At 44.4% G+C, this 15,046-nt stretch overlaps 1 protein-coding gene across 1 annotated transcript in view; it reads left to right on the top strand.

Annotated features, from left to right (window-relative positions):
• The window catches only part of CADPS2 (calcium dependent secretion activator 2), a 348,762-nt gene that overhangs the window by 218,264 nt on the left and 115,452 nt on the right, over window positions 1-15,046 (top strand). The window contains exons 14-15 of the mRNA XM_063134072.1: window positions 11,410-11,511; window positions 14,836-14,899. Of these exons, the coding sequence (XP_062990142.1) occupies window positions 11,410-11,511; window positions 14,836-14,899 (166 nt within the window). The remainder of the gene's footprint in view (window positions 1-11,409; window positions 11,512-14,835; window positions 14,900-15,046) is intronic.

Below are 15,046 nucleotides of genomic sequence, written 5' to 3'. Positions count from 1 at the left end.
AATCTAGGTATCTTGTGAAAAAACAGATCTATCACAGAGCATACCTGCACTGATGCTCCCCCACCCCCCGGTTAACAGATTTGCAGCTGAATTTTTTTTAGGCAGTATAATACTTGTGATATGACAGTAATACTGGAGAAGTCTCATTTCCTAATAGTCCAAGTAGTCGGTAGTTCTGGAGGAGGTTGGGAATGCATCTTGTGTACATCCATTCTCTCGAGTCCATGTGTCTTGGCAACTCCACCATGCACTTCTTCTCTCTTCATTCCCCCATCCCTTTTCATCCTCACACTCTTTGCAGCATTGAATGTAAGACTGATGTATGCAGTGCATGCCACAAAATAAGTTCTTGTGCATTGAAGTTATTGTCATTCTAGGTTCACTTGGTTTCCAGTGTCTCCTGAATAAGCGTGCAAGTTATTTAAACTCAGAGTGCATGGAAGATGATTTTCTGGACCTAACTTAATCCCAAGGCCGTCCCTTCCATTAGGCAGGTGGCTGCCTCAGGCAACAAGTAAAGAGAAGTAGGGAGGGGACAGAGCTGTGTGTCCCATGTGGCCTGCACCAAACCCCATAACCTACTCTGGAAGACACTGTCCTGTCATCAGTTTTGAAGTAAGATTCAATTCATTGCCAGTCTTGGTGGCTTTTATATGTGGAATGGAGAGAGGCGCCATCTTGACCTTCACCTCAGTCAGCAAATAATCTTGGGACAGGCCTGCCTAATCTGGAATATTGTGAGAAAGAAGAAAGCATTCTCTCTGATGTACTCAACAAACACTGCCTGTCTATTTTATCTATTCCTCCACCTGAATTATTTTGATGCACATATAAAATAATGCTAATTTGGCTAGATTAAATCAGTACACATCCCTTCTTGCCACAATAGTTAAAATGTTATGTTCACTACAACCCCTGTGATACTTGGAAACTTCAGTTGTGGTGAAATGTAGATTGTGCACAAATTTTCAGGTGTTGACTGTTTTGATGGCACATTCTAGAACCAATGTCCAGAGTTGCCAGATTTGTCTCTCCTTCGAGAATGAGAACTATTCAGTGGAACTGAATGGAGCTGCTACAAAATAATCCATGCTCTTGCAGTAGGTGGTGCTCAATTAAACTTGGGCTTGCTTCAGACTGCCAAAAAAATACCTGGCCCCTCATGCATGTCGAAGAGAGGCACAGGCAACCTGTCCTGTTTGCCCCCAAGGGCTGTATTTAGTAGTGCATTGGTTCCCCAGCCCTTTTGGGCCATTGGGCTCAACTTTGAGTGTTGTGGGTGTAAGGGTAAGGTAAGGGTTAACTGGAACTTGGGGCTAGCCTGTTTTTTAATGTGTAAATTTTATGGTTCCATAGGAGGGAGATAAGCGGCCGCAGCTGCATGGGGGAGACGGCTGGAGCCAAGGACCGATTGTGGCATGTCCGCTTGTCCTTGAGTGAATTAACATCTCAGGCTGAGGTGTGAAAAGATCTACGCATCAAAGCTGAAGGGGAGGGGGGAAGGAGCAAGAAAGAAAAGTATAAAGACTACCTTGTGAGGGAAACAAGGGGGGTTGGCTGAACACCAAGGTTGGGTGACGTATGAACTGTAGTTTTAGTCTCTGGCTTGCACCTTCTGGGTTCTTACTTATATATGCATGTTTTATAGTTTTAAAACTATAAAAACTATAACACGGGTCCGGAGGGACGAGACGCTGGTAGGAAAAGGGAGAGAGACGAAGCATAAGTTCGAACCCAGGGCGAGCAAGGTTGAATAGGCAGCTGACAATGTCTCAGGACCGGGAAGCAGTAGCTCCAGGTGTGGAGCTGTTGGGGGCGACTTCGCAGGAAGGAGCGGAAGGGGAACCCGTCCCAGCCACGTTTGAATGGGTAGTGGGAGGGACACCTAGCTCCGTGGAGAGGGCCTGGAGATGACACTCCGCACAGCTTTGGATGCCAGGCGAAGGGCAGGAGAGGACGTGGTTCGACGTCCGGCCAAAGATTCCATTCCCAGCAGGGATGATGGACGGAGGTGGCCCAGGCGTGCAGGTCCCGCAACCCCAAGAGATTCCTCTCCCTCCGGAGAGGGCGGACGGAAACGGCCCGGGCATGAGGACAGAAGGAGAAAGTGATGAGGGGAAGATGCAGCGCATGTATACTGAATGCTTGGAGCTGATGACCCGCCACTTGAGGGTGGGTGAGATGGAGAGAGAGGGAGCCCGGGGTCCAGCACCGGCAGGAACATCGAGACAACGGTTCGACCGACGGGTGTTCGCAGTGTACCAGGAGGGAGATGATGTGGGGGCTTTCCTGGTGCTCTTTGAGGACACCTGCGAGGAGTTGGGAGTCCCGGCTTCCCAGAGGATGAGCCTGCTGCGGCCGCAGGTCTCCGGGACGTTGAGGGAGATGATCGCTACCATTCCCCGGGAGTTGCGCCATGATTACAGACACTTAAAGACCATGGCGAAGGAGCAGTATGCCCTCACGGCAGAACATTGTCGTCAAAAGTTCCGGCAGCTGACCAAGAGCCCAAAAGAAACTTTCGCAGCGTTCACTACACGAATGATGATGGCTATGGAGGCTTGGCTGGATGCGGAGGGAGTCCGTGATCTGAAGGGGGCCAAAGATCTGATGGCCAAGGAGCAGCTTTACAGGCAGTTCCCCGAAAAATACGATGCCTGGGTGGGAGAAAAGAACCCCACCACTCCGATGGAAGCCACAAAGATGGCGGACCGCCTGCAGGTGTTCGAGAGAAAAGGGGCTGGAGGGACCCCTCGGGCTATGGAGAAGAGCCAAGAGCGGCGCTCCGGCGTGGCCTCGGTGGAGAAGAAAGCGGCGTAGCCCAGGAGGGAGCGCCGGGAGAAGGAGAGTGCCTTGGCGGCAGCGGCGGCAACAAAACCCCAAACAAGCAGAGGGTGCTTTTACTGCAAAGAGCCCGGGCACCTGAAGAGAGAGTGCCCCAAGTTGGTGGCGAAGCAAGTAAGAGGGGGCGGCAGCCCCACTCCGCAACCGAGCGGCGGCAGCTCCACCGGCGCCGGCAGCTCCATTGCCTAACTGGAGCGACGACAGCGAGGGGGAAGTGGCTGACCTGGAGTGGGAGTACATGCGCACCGAGCCGGCTGGAGTGGCAAAGGCGACGGCAGGTCCGGAGAATCCAGGTTCCACGTCGGCGGTCTCCATGTGGTTGGTGACCCTGGCCCAGCTCCGGTGGAGTCGGAAGAAATTCTGTGAGTGCGTGGTGGTCGATGGGAGGCCGGTCCGGGCTCAGAGGGACACCGGCGCGGATTTGAGCAGCGCACATGTGGATCTGCTCAAGCTGGAACAAAAACTTTTGGGCCGAACTGTGACCGTAACCCCTTATGGGGCGCCTCCGTTTGAGGCACTGCTGGCCTGGGTAAACCTCGAGTATCGGGGGTGGAAGGGAGAGTTAGTTATCCTCACGCATACGGAAGGGCCCGCTTTCCTTCTGGGTAACGACTTATGTTTTAAAGTCACCCAGTTGGCTGTGGTTACTCGGGGAAAAACGGCAAAGCAGAGGGAAGGTTTGGAGGGTGAAGCGAGGGAGGTCCCTTTAATGGAGCAGTCCAAAGCCAAAGAGGAGGGGAGAGGACCCAGCCCCGAAGGTACTTTTGTTCCACATGTGATGCTTGCCAGCAAGTAGGGTTTCCCCGGGACCATCCCAAAGCCCCGCTTCGCCCCTCACCCATTACGGAGGTGCTGTTTGAAAAAATGGGGGTAGACATATTAGGTCCATTTAGCCCAGCTACTCGGGCGGGGAAGAAGAACATCTTGACTCTGGTGGATTACACTACTCGCTATGTAGAAGCAGTGCCCCTCGCCACGATTTCCGCCCCACAGTTAGCGAAAGCCATGATGACAATCTTTACCTGGTTGGGGGTCCCAAAAGTGCTAGTGAATGGCTTGGGGGGGGGGTGTTATGTCCCAGCTGTTGAAGGAATTATGGAAGCTGGCTGGAGTACAGCAATGTACTTCCGTGGCATATCATCACGAGGGTAATGGGTTGGTGGAATGATTTAATCAAATGCTGGGAAGAATGTTGAAAGCGTATGACGCCAAACACACGGCAGATTGGGATCAAGCCCTGCCCTACCTTCTCTTTGCTGCTAGGGACGCTAAAAGTGATAGTTTGGGGTTTTCAGCTAACGAATTGGTGTTTGGGCGGGAGTTACGGGGCCCCCTCAAGCTATTAAGAGAGGGATGGGAAGGACGGGTGAGCCCTGCTCCCATTTCGGTGGTAGCCTACATGCAGAATTTACAGAACTTGCTACGAGAGGTGGGCGAGCCGGCGCAGGAAAATCTAGCCCAGGCCCAGCAAACCCAAAAGGGATGATATGATAGAAAGGCATGGCAGCGGGTGTTCCAGGAGGGGGACAAGGTATTGGTGCTAAAGCTGCTGAAGCCGGAAAAGCTTGCGGTTCGGTGGGAAGGGCCCCTGATAGTGGAGAAGAAACTGAACGAAGTTAACTATCTGCTAAAGGACCCTTCCAGCCAACGCTGCTCGAAGGTGTATCATGTAAACATGATGAAACCATTCCAGGAACGAGCTGTGCGAGTGTGCCAAGTGGGGAAAGGGAACCCACTAGATGGGGAGGCGGGGTTGGACGTCCTGGCCAGCTATCGGGGAAAGGAGGGGCTGGCGGACATCCAAGTGCCAGATGAATTGACCCCCAAGCACAAAAATTGGTAAAGCAGTGTTTAGGAGAATTTGAGGGATTATTTTCGCAGTTGCCCGGGTGAACGTCTCTGACCACGCATTCCATTGATACGGGAAAGCACCCACCCATTCAATCACCACCCCACCGGTTGAATGGGAGGCAGTTGGAGATAGTGAACAAGGAGATTGAAGAAATGCTGGCCATGGGAGTAATTAAAAAGAGTCATAGCCCATGGTCCTCCCCCCTTGTCCTCGTGGCCAAGAAGGACGGTTCTGTTCGCTTCTGCGTGGACTTCCGGAAGCTGAACAGTGTCTCTACGGTGGCGGCTTACCCCATGCCTCGTACGGATGATTTGATAGAAACACTCAGAAAGGCCAAATTTATCTCTACGTTAGATCTAACCAAGGGATACTGGCAGGTGCCGCTGGATGAGGATGCTGCCATGAAGTCTGCCTTCTCTAACCCTAGGGGGCACTATCAGTTTACGGTACTTCTGTTTGGGCTCTCGAATGCACCGGGAGGCTTTCAGAAACTTATGGACCGGGCTCTAGAGGGGCTGGGGGCTTTTTCGTGTGTTTACCTGGAAGACGTGGCGGTGTTTAGTGACACCTGGGAACAGCACTTAGAACATCTGACCCAGGTGCTTAGCTGGCTGCGGGAAGCCGGATTAACCGTGAGGGCTTCCAAATGCCAATTTGGAAGGGGGGAGGTGACCTATCTGGGCCATAGAGTGGGACAGGGAGCACTGAAACCTATGGAGGCCAAGGTGGAGGCAATCCAGCAATGGCCCGTCCCACAGACCAAAAAACAGGTCCAGTCTTTCCTGGGACTGGCGGGCTACTACCGGAGGTTTGTCCCCAATTTTAGTTAGCTAGTTGCCCCTCTGACCGAGCTGTGCCGGAAGAGGCAACTGGTCCAGGTACAATGGACGAAAATGTGTCAGCTGGCGTTCGAGCGGTTAAAGGAAAAGTTAAAGCAAGCTCCAGTCCTCCGAGTGCCCGACTTTGAGCAGCCGTTCGTGGTGCAGGCAGATGCCTCCGAAGCTGGGTTGGGGGCGGTACTATTACAGGAAGGTGAGGGGGAACAGCTGCGGCCCGTAGCGTTCATCAGCAAGAAGCTGCTGCCTCAAGAGAGGGCTCTGGCTACCATTGAAAAAGAGTGCTTAGCCATTGTGTAGGCAGTAGGGAAGTTGTGCCCATATTTGTGGGGCCGTCCGTTTCAAATTTAAACCGACCACTCTCCGCTTTGCTGGCTGGCATGGGTGAAAAACACCAACCAGAAGCTGCTAAGATGGAGTTTAGCTTTGCAAGATTACGATTTCACCGTCTCCCATATTAAAGGCAAACAGAACGTGGTTGCAGATGGGTTGTCCCGGAGCTTCAGTAGTGAGGGAGGGGACGAGGGTTCATGCGATATACCCCTGCCCCTGCGTGGGCACAGAAAAGAGAATAAAAAACAGGGGTCGATGTGTAAACTTAAGAGGAGTAAAGGGAAGTAGGATGGAATTTTGTAGAAATTCCATCTTAAGGGGGGAGGTGTAAGGGTAAGGTAAGGGTTAACTGGAACTTGGGGCTAGCCTGTTTTTTAATGTGTAAATTTTATGGTTCCATAGGAGGGAGATAAGCGGCCGCAGTTGCATGGGGGAGACGGCTGGAGCCAAGGACCGATTGTGGCATGTCCACTTGTCCTTGAGTGAATTAACATCTCAGGCTGAGGTGTGAAAAGATCTACGCATCAAAGCTGAAGGGGAGGGGGGAAGAAGCAAGAAAGAAAAGTATAAAGACTACCTTGTGAGGGAAACAAGGGGGGTTGGCTGAACACCAAGGTTGGGTGATGTATGAACTGTAGTTTAGTCTCTGGCTTGCTCCTTCTGGGTTCTTACTTATATATGCATGTTTTATAGTTTTAAGTCTGCTAATCCCATGTATCCTACCCGTTTCCTAATAAAAAGGTCTTAAACCTCAAAATTGTGAGCCGTGAGTGTCTGTCCTGGGGATCCGTGCTAAATCCAGTCGAGAAGCCAACTATTGCTGGGGCGTGCTTCCTTTTCAGTGGGCACTCTCACAAAATGACTGCCATGGTCCATTCATAAAATGGCTACATGGGTGGGCATGACTAGTCACAAAACACTCATCTCCCAGAAGGCAAACAGGTAAGACTAGAATAACAAGTAACTTGCCCAAGAATCTCCGTACAAGGCAGAGGTGGAGTCTTTTGAAGCCCAATAAAGCTGGTGCTGGAAGGTAGCGCTTCACTTTACAGGATGCCAGCCTCCCAATTAAAGTGTTAAGCTGATAAACGTCTTGTACTTTAATTTGTTACTTCTTGTAGTTGCAAACATAGAGAAAAATACATTATTATTGTTTTCTTTTTCTCTCCCCCTCCCTGAAAAAGAAGGCCACTTTGCAGAATTTTCTCTGAATATTCTCCACTATTTTTTGGTGGTAGTTGCCATTTACCCCCCCACCCCCACCCCATAGCCTGGGATTATATTTGATCCTGGGCATTGTGGAGGATGTGAAATTGTAGCTAGGCTGCCAACACAGTGGCTGCTGCTATCACTTGCAATGGCAGCAAAATAAAATAACCCTTAAGGGAGGCGGGAGAGAGTGTGTGTGTGTAGTTCATTATACGTAAAGGCAGAGCAAGTGCTGCAAACCAATGCCATGTACATTTGCACTGCCTTAGACAAACTACTTCACAGACAGGCCCAGAGACAAAAGGTCAGAATCTGTACTAAACTGCAGATATAAAAACTGTGTTGCTCATCCCAGCCGGTTGCCTCAGATCTAGAAATCACTTCAATTTGTGATCCTCAGTGACAAATCAAAAACATTCTCCCTCAAAAGTTGGAGACAACATTTATCTCCACTTATAACTTAATGTCTGATTTGCAGCCCTACTTAATCTTCATTTATGCCAGGGAAGCATGCAGAAGTGCAGTTTCCAGGGGAAGGACAGAAAGGGTGTAATGGAGCTCTGAGGAGTTGTGTTAAAAGCTTCTCCGGAAACTGAGCGCTAGTCATGAACTTATCCTCATTTTCATGGAATCTTCTGGTGTATCCATGTTTGCTTATCCCAAGTCCTCAACTTGTTTTGTAAGCTCTTCAATACCTGTCTGTTGTTTATTTTAAAGACATATTACTATTAAAGCATGAGGGGTATTTCAACTTAGTCATAAACTCAGCAGCTTAAGTTCTTGTTGGGGATAAGGATCTAAAAGGTGAAAAAGAATGCAGTGAGAAGCTATTTTCTTTTTTCCTCGTTTCTCAGCTGGAGGGGCTGGGGTCAGACTGTGATCTCTCCATGAATCGCTTTATTGCAGAGAGGTGCTGTTCCTTCCTTAGAGACTATACCTATGAAGGAGCATTATAGACAACACAGCAAGGGTCTCCAAACCTGGCTATCTGTCATCTCTCATTGGAAAGAAATGTTATGCCCCACAAGTTTAGAAGAGGAAAGAACATTTGCTTTTCACCCTTAAAATGGATCAAAGGATTAGATTATCTTGGTATCCTCAGCAGAGGATATGATGTGGCTGATGAAAATGTATCAAACTATTCTAAAATCATAGGTGTTGTCAGTGAGTTTTGTATGGTAACAAACTCAGGTAGTGGATTGACGAGTTGTGAGGCCTTCGCTATGAACATAGCAATTCTCCTCTTAGTGCAGGTTGACAGATGGTGACATTCTCGAGGCTCACCTTTTTCACTTGTCACTATCAGGACCTCTGGCTCTTTCCTGTCACACTTGTGACATGCCCTGGCGAGGTTTAATATGACAGAGGTATTTGCTTTATCACTGCAGAGTGCAATCTCTCCTGACAATCAAATCAGACAGAGAAATTTACCCGAATCTGAGCACGTTCCATCTGTCAGAACTCTGAGGTAAAGTGTCATGGCATACACTGGAAGGGGGAGAGAAGTTACTCATTCTTTCACATTACATTTATAAAGGAGAATGGTGATGTACGCATCTCCGCTGTTATTACTGTCCTCAAAATTATTTTTAAAGATGAAAGCACGTTTGGCTCCCTCACCTGACAGGATCACAAGTAGAAATGAGAGAAAAGGTGAAACAGCTGTGTGCCTATTGGTGCAGCAAATCATAGCATGTCCAGGTGAAAGCCTACATCTCACACTTCGTTCAGATAGTATTTCATCTGCTTAAGTTTTCTTGACCTTTTTGGTAGTGTTAATGGTATCTATATTAATCTAATTTGAGAGCATAGCTATGTTTCCTTTACCTCAGGGATGTATGCTGCAGGCAAATCTATGGATGTAACTTGGCTAAAAGTGTGAATGGGGAAGCCTTGGTTCAAATCTCACTTAGGCGGTAGCTTCAAGCCAAGTTACAATTCTGTCTGCCTCAGGCCCCCACCCTTAATATGAAGGTAATACTACTAGCCTATCTCATGGGATTATTGTAAGGATTACTGAGAATGCATGTGAAATGCTCTGAACATTTGAAATGCACTCTGTATATACTAAGCATTGTTATTACTAGTTAGTGGTGTGTCAAGTTTGACAAGTGGAAATGTTCTGGTCCCTTTCTCCATACCCACTCTCAAAGAAGAGGAGCTGGCCTGACATGTGAACAGTTGTCAGTTTGGGAGGTAGGGGGCATGGGCAAGGTCAAGAGGTGTCCCTATCAGTGGTGGCTGAGCTGAGCACCCATTATCAAGAACAGTGACCAGGCTTTGTCTCCACCACAACATTGTTCCCAAGTGCAGTGTTCCCCTTTTCCCTTTTGGAACGAATGTATGGGGGGAAGTAAAGGGGGTGCACTTGAGGACAATGAGTAGTATCCAGTGGTACTCCTACACAGAGTAGACCCATTGAAGTGAATGAGCCTAATCTGAGTAGGACTACCATTGGATACTCCTCACTATTGTTATTGAACTGTGTATGCTTCTATCTGCATAAACCCACACTGGATTGTGCGTCATGGTTATATTAGAATGACCTTGAAATTCTAGGGATGTGGGATGGAATGTTAGAAACTAGCTTTCATCTTTATACAAATTAAGATCCATTAAGCTGCAGCACTGGAAGCCCTTACCTTAAGACCAAAACAAACGTTACTTACTTTCATTTTTTTCTCTAGAGTGGGTGCTTATACTCTAGATAGATGTTAAAGAGCAGATAAAACGGAGTGTGAAAAGGAAGAGGAGACCTCAGCAACACAACTCAGATTGTGCACAAAGAAAATGGGACATAGCAAGAAATCATCATGGGGAGGGGTGGAACCAAAATAGAAAGAGAAGGAGGTGTGTTTTATATTCATTTTTTATTAGAATGTAAGCCTATGTGGCAGGGAGTTGCTGTTCTATTGCTTTACTACGTACAGCGCCATGTACATTGATAGTGCTATATAAATAAATAAATAAATAAATAAATAAATTGCAATTTTAAAAGTTGCAAATTATAATCTTGAGAGAGGAAGTGTCTGAAATAAGCATGGGCAGAACCTGGACTTCCTTTGTTGTAGGATTTGGGAGAGGCAATGGGATAAAGTGTACCCAGCATTATTGAATATAGCTATGACCTTCATGACATTCCCTGTGCTTTTTTACACAGCTATATATATTCTTGTTGTTGGATCCAATTAAATGGCAGGTTAGACAGAAATGCATCCAAGATAATAAGCCCAATTTAGTTAATATGATCAGATTAAATTAACATTATGAAATCTATTAGCACAGACCTTTAACAGCATGTCTAAGTTTGCACGGAGGGAACTTAGATCAATATCGAAGAAGGAAGACGTCCTTCCTTTGCTTCATAAAACAAGGGATAGGAAGAGATAGGTGGTGTTCCTAGGAGTGGGTGGTGGTTTCTCAATTGCAGTGTCTCTGGTGTACATTTGAGAGTTCTACATTTGTAACATCTGTACAGGCTGAAGCCAAACCCATTAGGAAATTTTTCATGTGTAGCTTGTGAATATCAGACAAAGCACTGCCTGACATTGGGATACAATGGGGTAGCCCCTACCCATGTGACATGAGTTGGAGCTATGCAGATAGATAATATTGGATCACAGCCAATATTACGATCCAAGTGTGTTCAAACAAACCTTGCTTTGTATGTTTTTAAGAAATCAGCACGACTTTTATTTCAATTAGAAAATCATAGACCATAGAGTCTGCAAGACCGCCAGAGTTAGAGCGTCCCCAACAGATGTGGTATACATCACACACTTGTGCTGTGTGCTAGCCATGTGACTTAGGGGGTATCCATTGGGAATGGGGCTCTAAACTGAACAGAGGTCTTAACTGCATTCACTTCTTCCTGCTGTGCCCACTCCATGAGTTGCTCTTACCTGCTCACAGCTCTAAGTTATAAACCATTTGCTTTTCACTGTTTGCGGATGTATTGCTTTTCTCACCTTGACAACGTATTTTAACTGTATTCAGCTGTTGCAGCCTCTATGTTTGGGATATTGTAATCAGTTTATTTAATTTAACACTTCAGTCATACCATTTATCTCAAAGAGCTATCAAGGTGGCTTATGTTTTGTGAGAGAGTATGTTAATTCTATCTGGGCTTTGTTCCTATCCCTCCTTTTGATGCTGGAAGTGTTGAATGAAAATATAACTGGCATACCATGAGTGCTACCTGTATTTCAAAAGCTTATCTCAGTGACTTAAGAAAACGTTGTGTGTGTATTTCAACAGGCATATTATTGCCCATGATTTACACTTATAAGTGACGGGGAAGGAGTGCATATGCATATTTAAATCTCTACATTTCAGGCCTGATGGCATTGGAACTGTAACAGCTGAAGAGAAAGAAAGGTTTGAAGATATTAAGGAAAGGCTTTCTTCACTTTTAGAAAACCAGATAAGCCACTTCAGGTGAGTGTTTTCATTCTACAGGTTTGCCATGCCTGACACTATGAGGAAACAAGACAGCAGTGAGTTAGGGCTTAAAGGCTGCTAAAACTTTATTTGGAATAATGTTCCATTTTTATAAAGTAATTGAGCCCTTTTGGAAAGATATATTATACTCCCAGACTATAGTTTTTTTGAGTGTTAAGTATTCATTACCTGACACCACAAGCCACATGTGAACCCTATGTCAAACTATGCCAGACCAGCATGGGAGGTACAGACCAAAATAATATAGCACAGACCACACTCATTAGGAGGTATCACTTTATTTATTTATTTATTTATTTATTTTATTCATCATGGTTGTTAATCCTTGGTGGAGGTGGAAAGGAATTGTTTGCGCTAGGATGCTCTTGGGTTATCATACCAATATGTGCAGTGATGCAAACAACTTAAGAGATCCTAAGGTCAGTTAAGCTCTCCCTCTTCATCCTGCTCCCCATCTGCCACCACACTTTTCTCTTCTAAATGCTAATATCAGGAATCTGGACTATGCCATAATAGCATGAGAATGATAATCCAGAGTAACGATAATCCATTGGTAACATAATCTAGAGTTTTACATGGCTGTATTCATGGCAACTTGTCCTCAGGGGAAATTTGTTATAAAAATAGTTTACAGAAAGGAAGAAGGAAGAGCTTCACTGCTCACTTTAAAATAGACTCTGTTGCCCTGACCCCCACTTTTCATATGTCCCAGAGAGAACACTGGTCCTGTACTGTCCTGGCATTGCTTCCATAGTAGGCCGTTGTCATGCAAAATAAGGAATGGTGGCTGTGACTCAGTTTATTTGAAATGGTCCCCTTGTGTTGAAAGAGAATGCTCAGAGAACATAGTTAATAAAGGAAATATTTTCCCTCAGAGAGAGAAATCACTGAACAATAACAATTTCAAAAAGCCACAGAGTAGAATAGATAATTCTTTACCTGCTTGGTCCTAAATTTGTTTAACCAGGAGTTTGACATGAATTGCAAGCATTAATGTGTAACGCAGTTAAAACAATTGTAGCATTGGGTTCATAATTTTGGGGACTTTTCTTTGTAGAGTGGCTAGTAGAGCCAGTGTGGTGTACTGGCTAGAGTGTTGGGAGTCTGGGTTCTAGTACCCACTTGCCCATGGAAACCTACTAGGTGACTTTGGGCCAGTCACAGACTCTCAGCCCAACCTACCTCACAGGCTTGTTGTTGTGAGAAAATCATAGTGAGAATAAAATGGAGAGCAGGGGAGGATTATGTACACTTCCTTGGAGGAAAAAAGGTGGAATATAAATGAAATAAATAAATAGTAGGTTCCCCAATACATTACTAAATAGGATACTAAAATTTGTTTTAAGACATAACCAAAAAACATAGCTTATGTATTTGTATTTCACCTAATCATCTGGAATCCAGGGCTGTAGCTCTATAATGTACTCTTTGGTTCTATGGCAGTTCATGCTACTTGTACCTCTTCATTCTAGCTGGCAAGGATGTGTTGTCTTTATTTTTAAGTAATTGACAGTTCCTCAGTATTGATAGTTCTTCAGTATAATTAGTTTGTTACTATTAGCAGAATTGGATGAATACAGCAGTTCTGCATCCTGAATTACCCTTACTATTGCACCTACTAATTGTCTTAAGAACTCGATGAACAAATTAACCCTTAACTTGTGTCTATATTTGATGTGATCCCTGTCATCATTCCAACATTAACGAACTCCATGATTTTAACCTTTATGGGGATTCTCAGGGCACCATAGAACTATTAAAACATAATAGACAATTAAAACACGTATGCTGGCCTCCCAAGATATTTATTTATTTATTTATTTATTACATTTTTATACTGCCCAATAGCCGAAGCTCTCTGAGCGGTTCACAAAAATATTTGAATTGGCTAAAATTGAAACAATTTGGTTGCTGCAATAGAAAACTTATTCCTATATATTTCCTGATGTGAAAAATGGTTGGTTATTAACATCTCAATGCTTAAAACATTAAAAATGTATGGACCTAAAACAAATGACTTGGCCATAAGTCCTTTTGAGTTTAAGTGTGCATTGGATAGAAGACTAAAGTTCTGAAATATATGTTCTGGAATATATCATTGTGTTTTAGCTGTTTGTGACAGAGAACCTCTTTATAGAACTGTATATCTTGTAACAACTGTAACAGACATATTATTTCATGCTTGTATCAGTTTTTATTATTCATAAATGCATATATGTCAAATGGTAAATTCTTTACTCTATTTTTATAACAAGCCAATGGAACAATTTGATTTGAAATGTAACTCTACAATCAGTAGTGTGTCTTTATAAGTTGTATTATTTATATCAGGATTGCACAACCTTTTTGATTCCATTGATTTCATTGTGTCTAAGTATGACAAAGTCTGGATCCAACTCAGTATGAAAAGGAACTGTGTCGTTTAAGAAGCATTAGGTACAGGAATGTATTTTGAATTCAACTTCTACACAAAATTAAATGTATTTACTTACATAAACTGTCTGAAAAGTGAGTGAAAGGGTCAGCTAGAACACACTATAGCAACAACTTTTAGAAGAAAAAATTAAGTTTGTCCTGAGTTATTGTGACAATACTGAAAGCCAGTAATCAAAACAGAAGTATCATGTCTCACATATAATGTAATATTTGTCAAACAGTAATCTATAATAGTGGCATGATTAACATCGTATTGTTATTATCATCATCATCACTATCATCATTCTCATCATCGCAGAGAATAATTCTGGGCAAACATTAAGTCTTGAATTTAATATTGTTTAAGTAAACACAGGGGCTATTTCCCAAATCTTGATTAATTATATGGATTTTAGTTAATTGCTTTGACATTTGAATAAAAGTTGAAGCTCCAAAATAAATGCATGTGTTCTTCATTTTTAGATAATATACATGTGCCATATCAAGCAACATCTGAAAGAGGCATTCCTTCAGGGGAAATTTGTTATATAAATTTGTGAGATATGGGGGAATGCCTCTTTCTAAGATGGTGCTGGCCATCTGCAGTTGTTTTATAATTACTCCTACTAAAAATAATAGTGTTTATTTAATCCAAATAGCCTGGTTTAATCTACTGTCTGATTGTTGGTACATCTCACTAGTCCAAAGGTTTTCAGTTGATCAGTCTACCTGATTAACCAATTAAATATTGTAGCCTACCGAAAACCTTTTTTGAAATCCATTGTTTCTATTTGTTTCTACAGAATGTAGCGAAAGTAATAAATATAGCAAATGTTATTTACACATCTGCACATCTAATAAAGTGTTCTTTTGGCCTTCTCTAAGGTACTGCTTTCCTTTTGGGCGTCCTGAAGGAGCTTTAAAAGCTACGCTTTCATTACTTGAAAGGGTATGTCTTCTGTTTTATTTCAGGTTTCTCCACGGGCTATGTGTGTCTTCTTATAAAGAAGCTTTGCTGTTTGATGGCTGCTCACTTGGCAGTTTGCTCACTTGGCAGTTTGCATGATCAAAACAAACCACCATTACTTGAACCTGC

This window comes from Elgaria multicarinata, chromosome 9 (assembly GCF_023053635.1).
Source record: "Elgaria multicarinata webbii isolate HBS135686 ecotype San Diego chromosome 9, rElgMul1.1.pri, whole genome shotgun sequence".
Taxonomy (NCBI): domain Eukaryota; kingdom Metazoa; phylum Chordata; class Lepidosauria; order Squamata; family Anguidae; genus Elgaria; species Elgaria multicarinata.
This window is presented reverse-complemented; position numbering and strand designations above follow the sequence as displayed.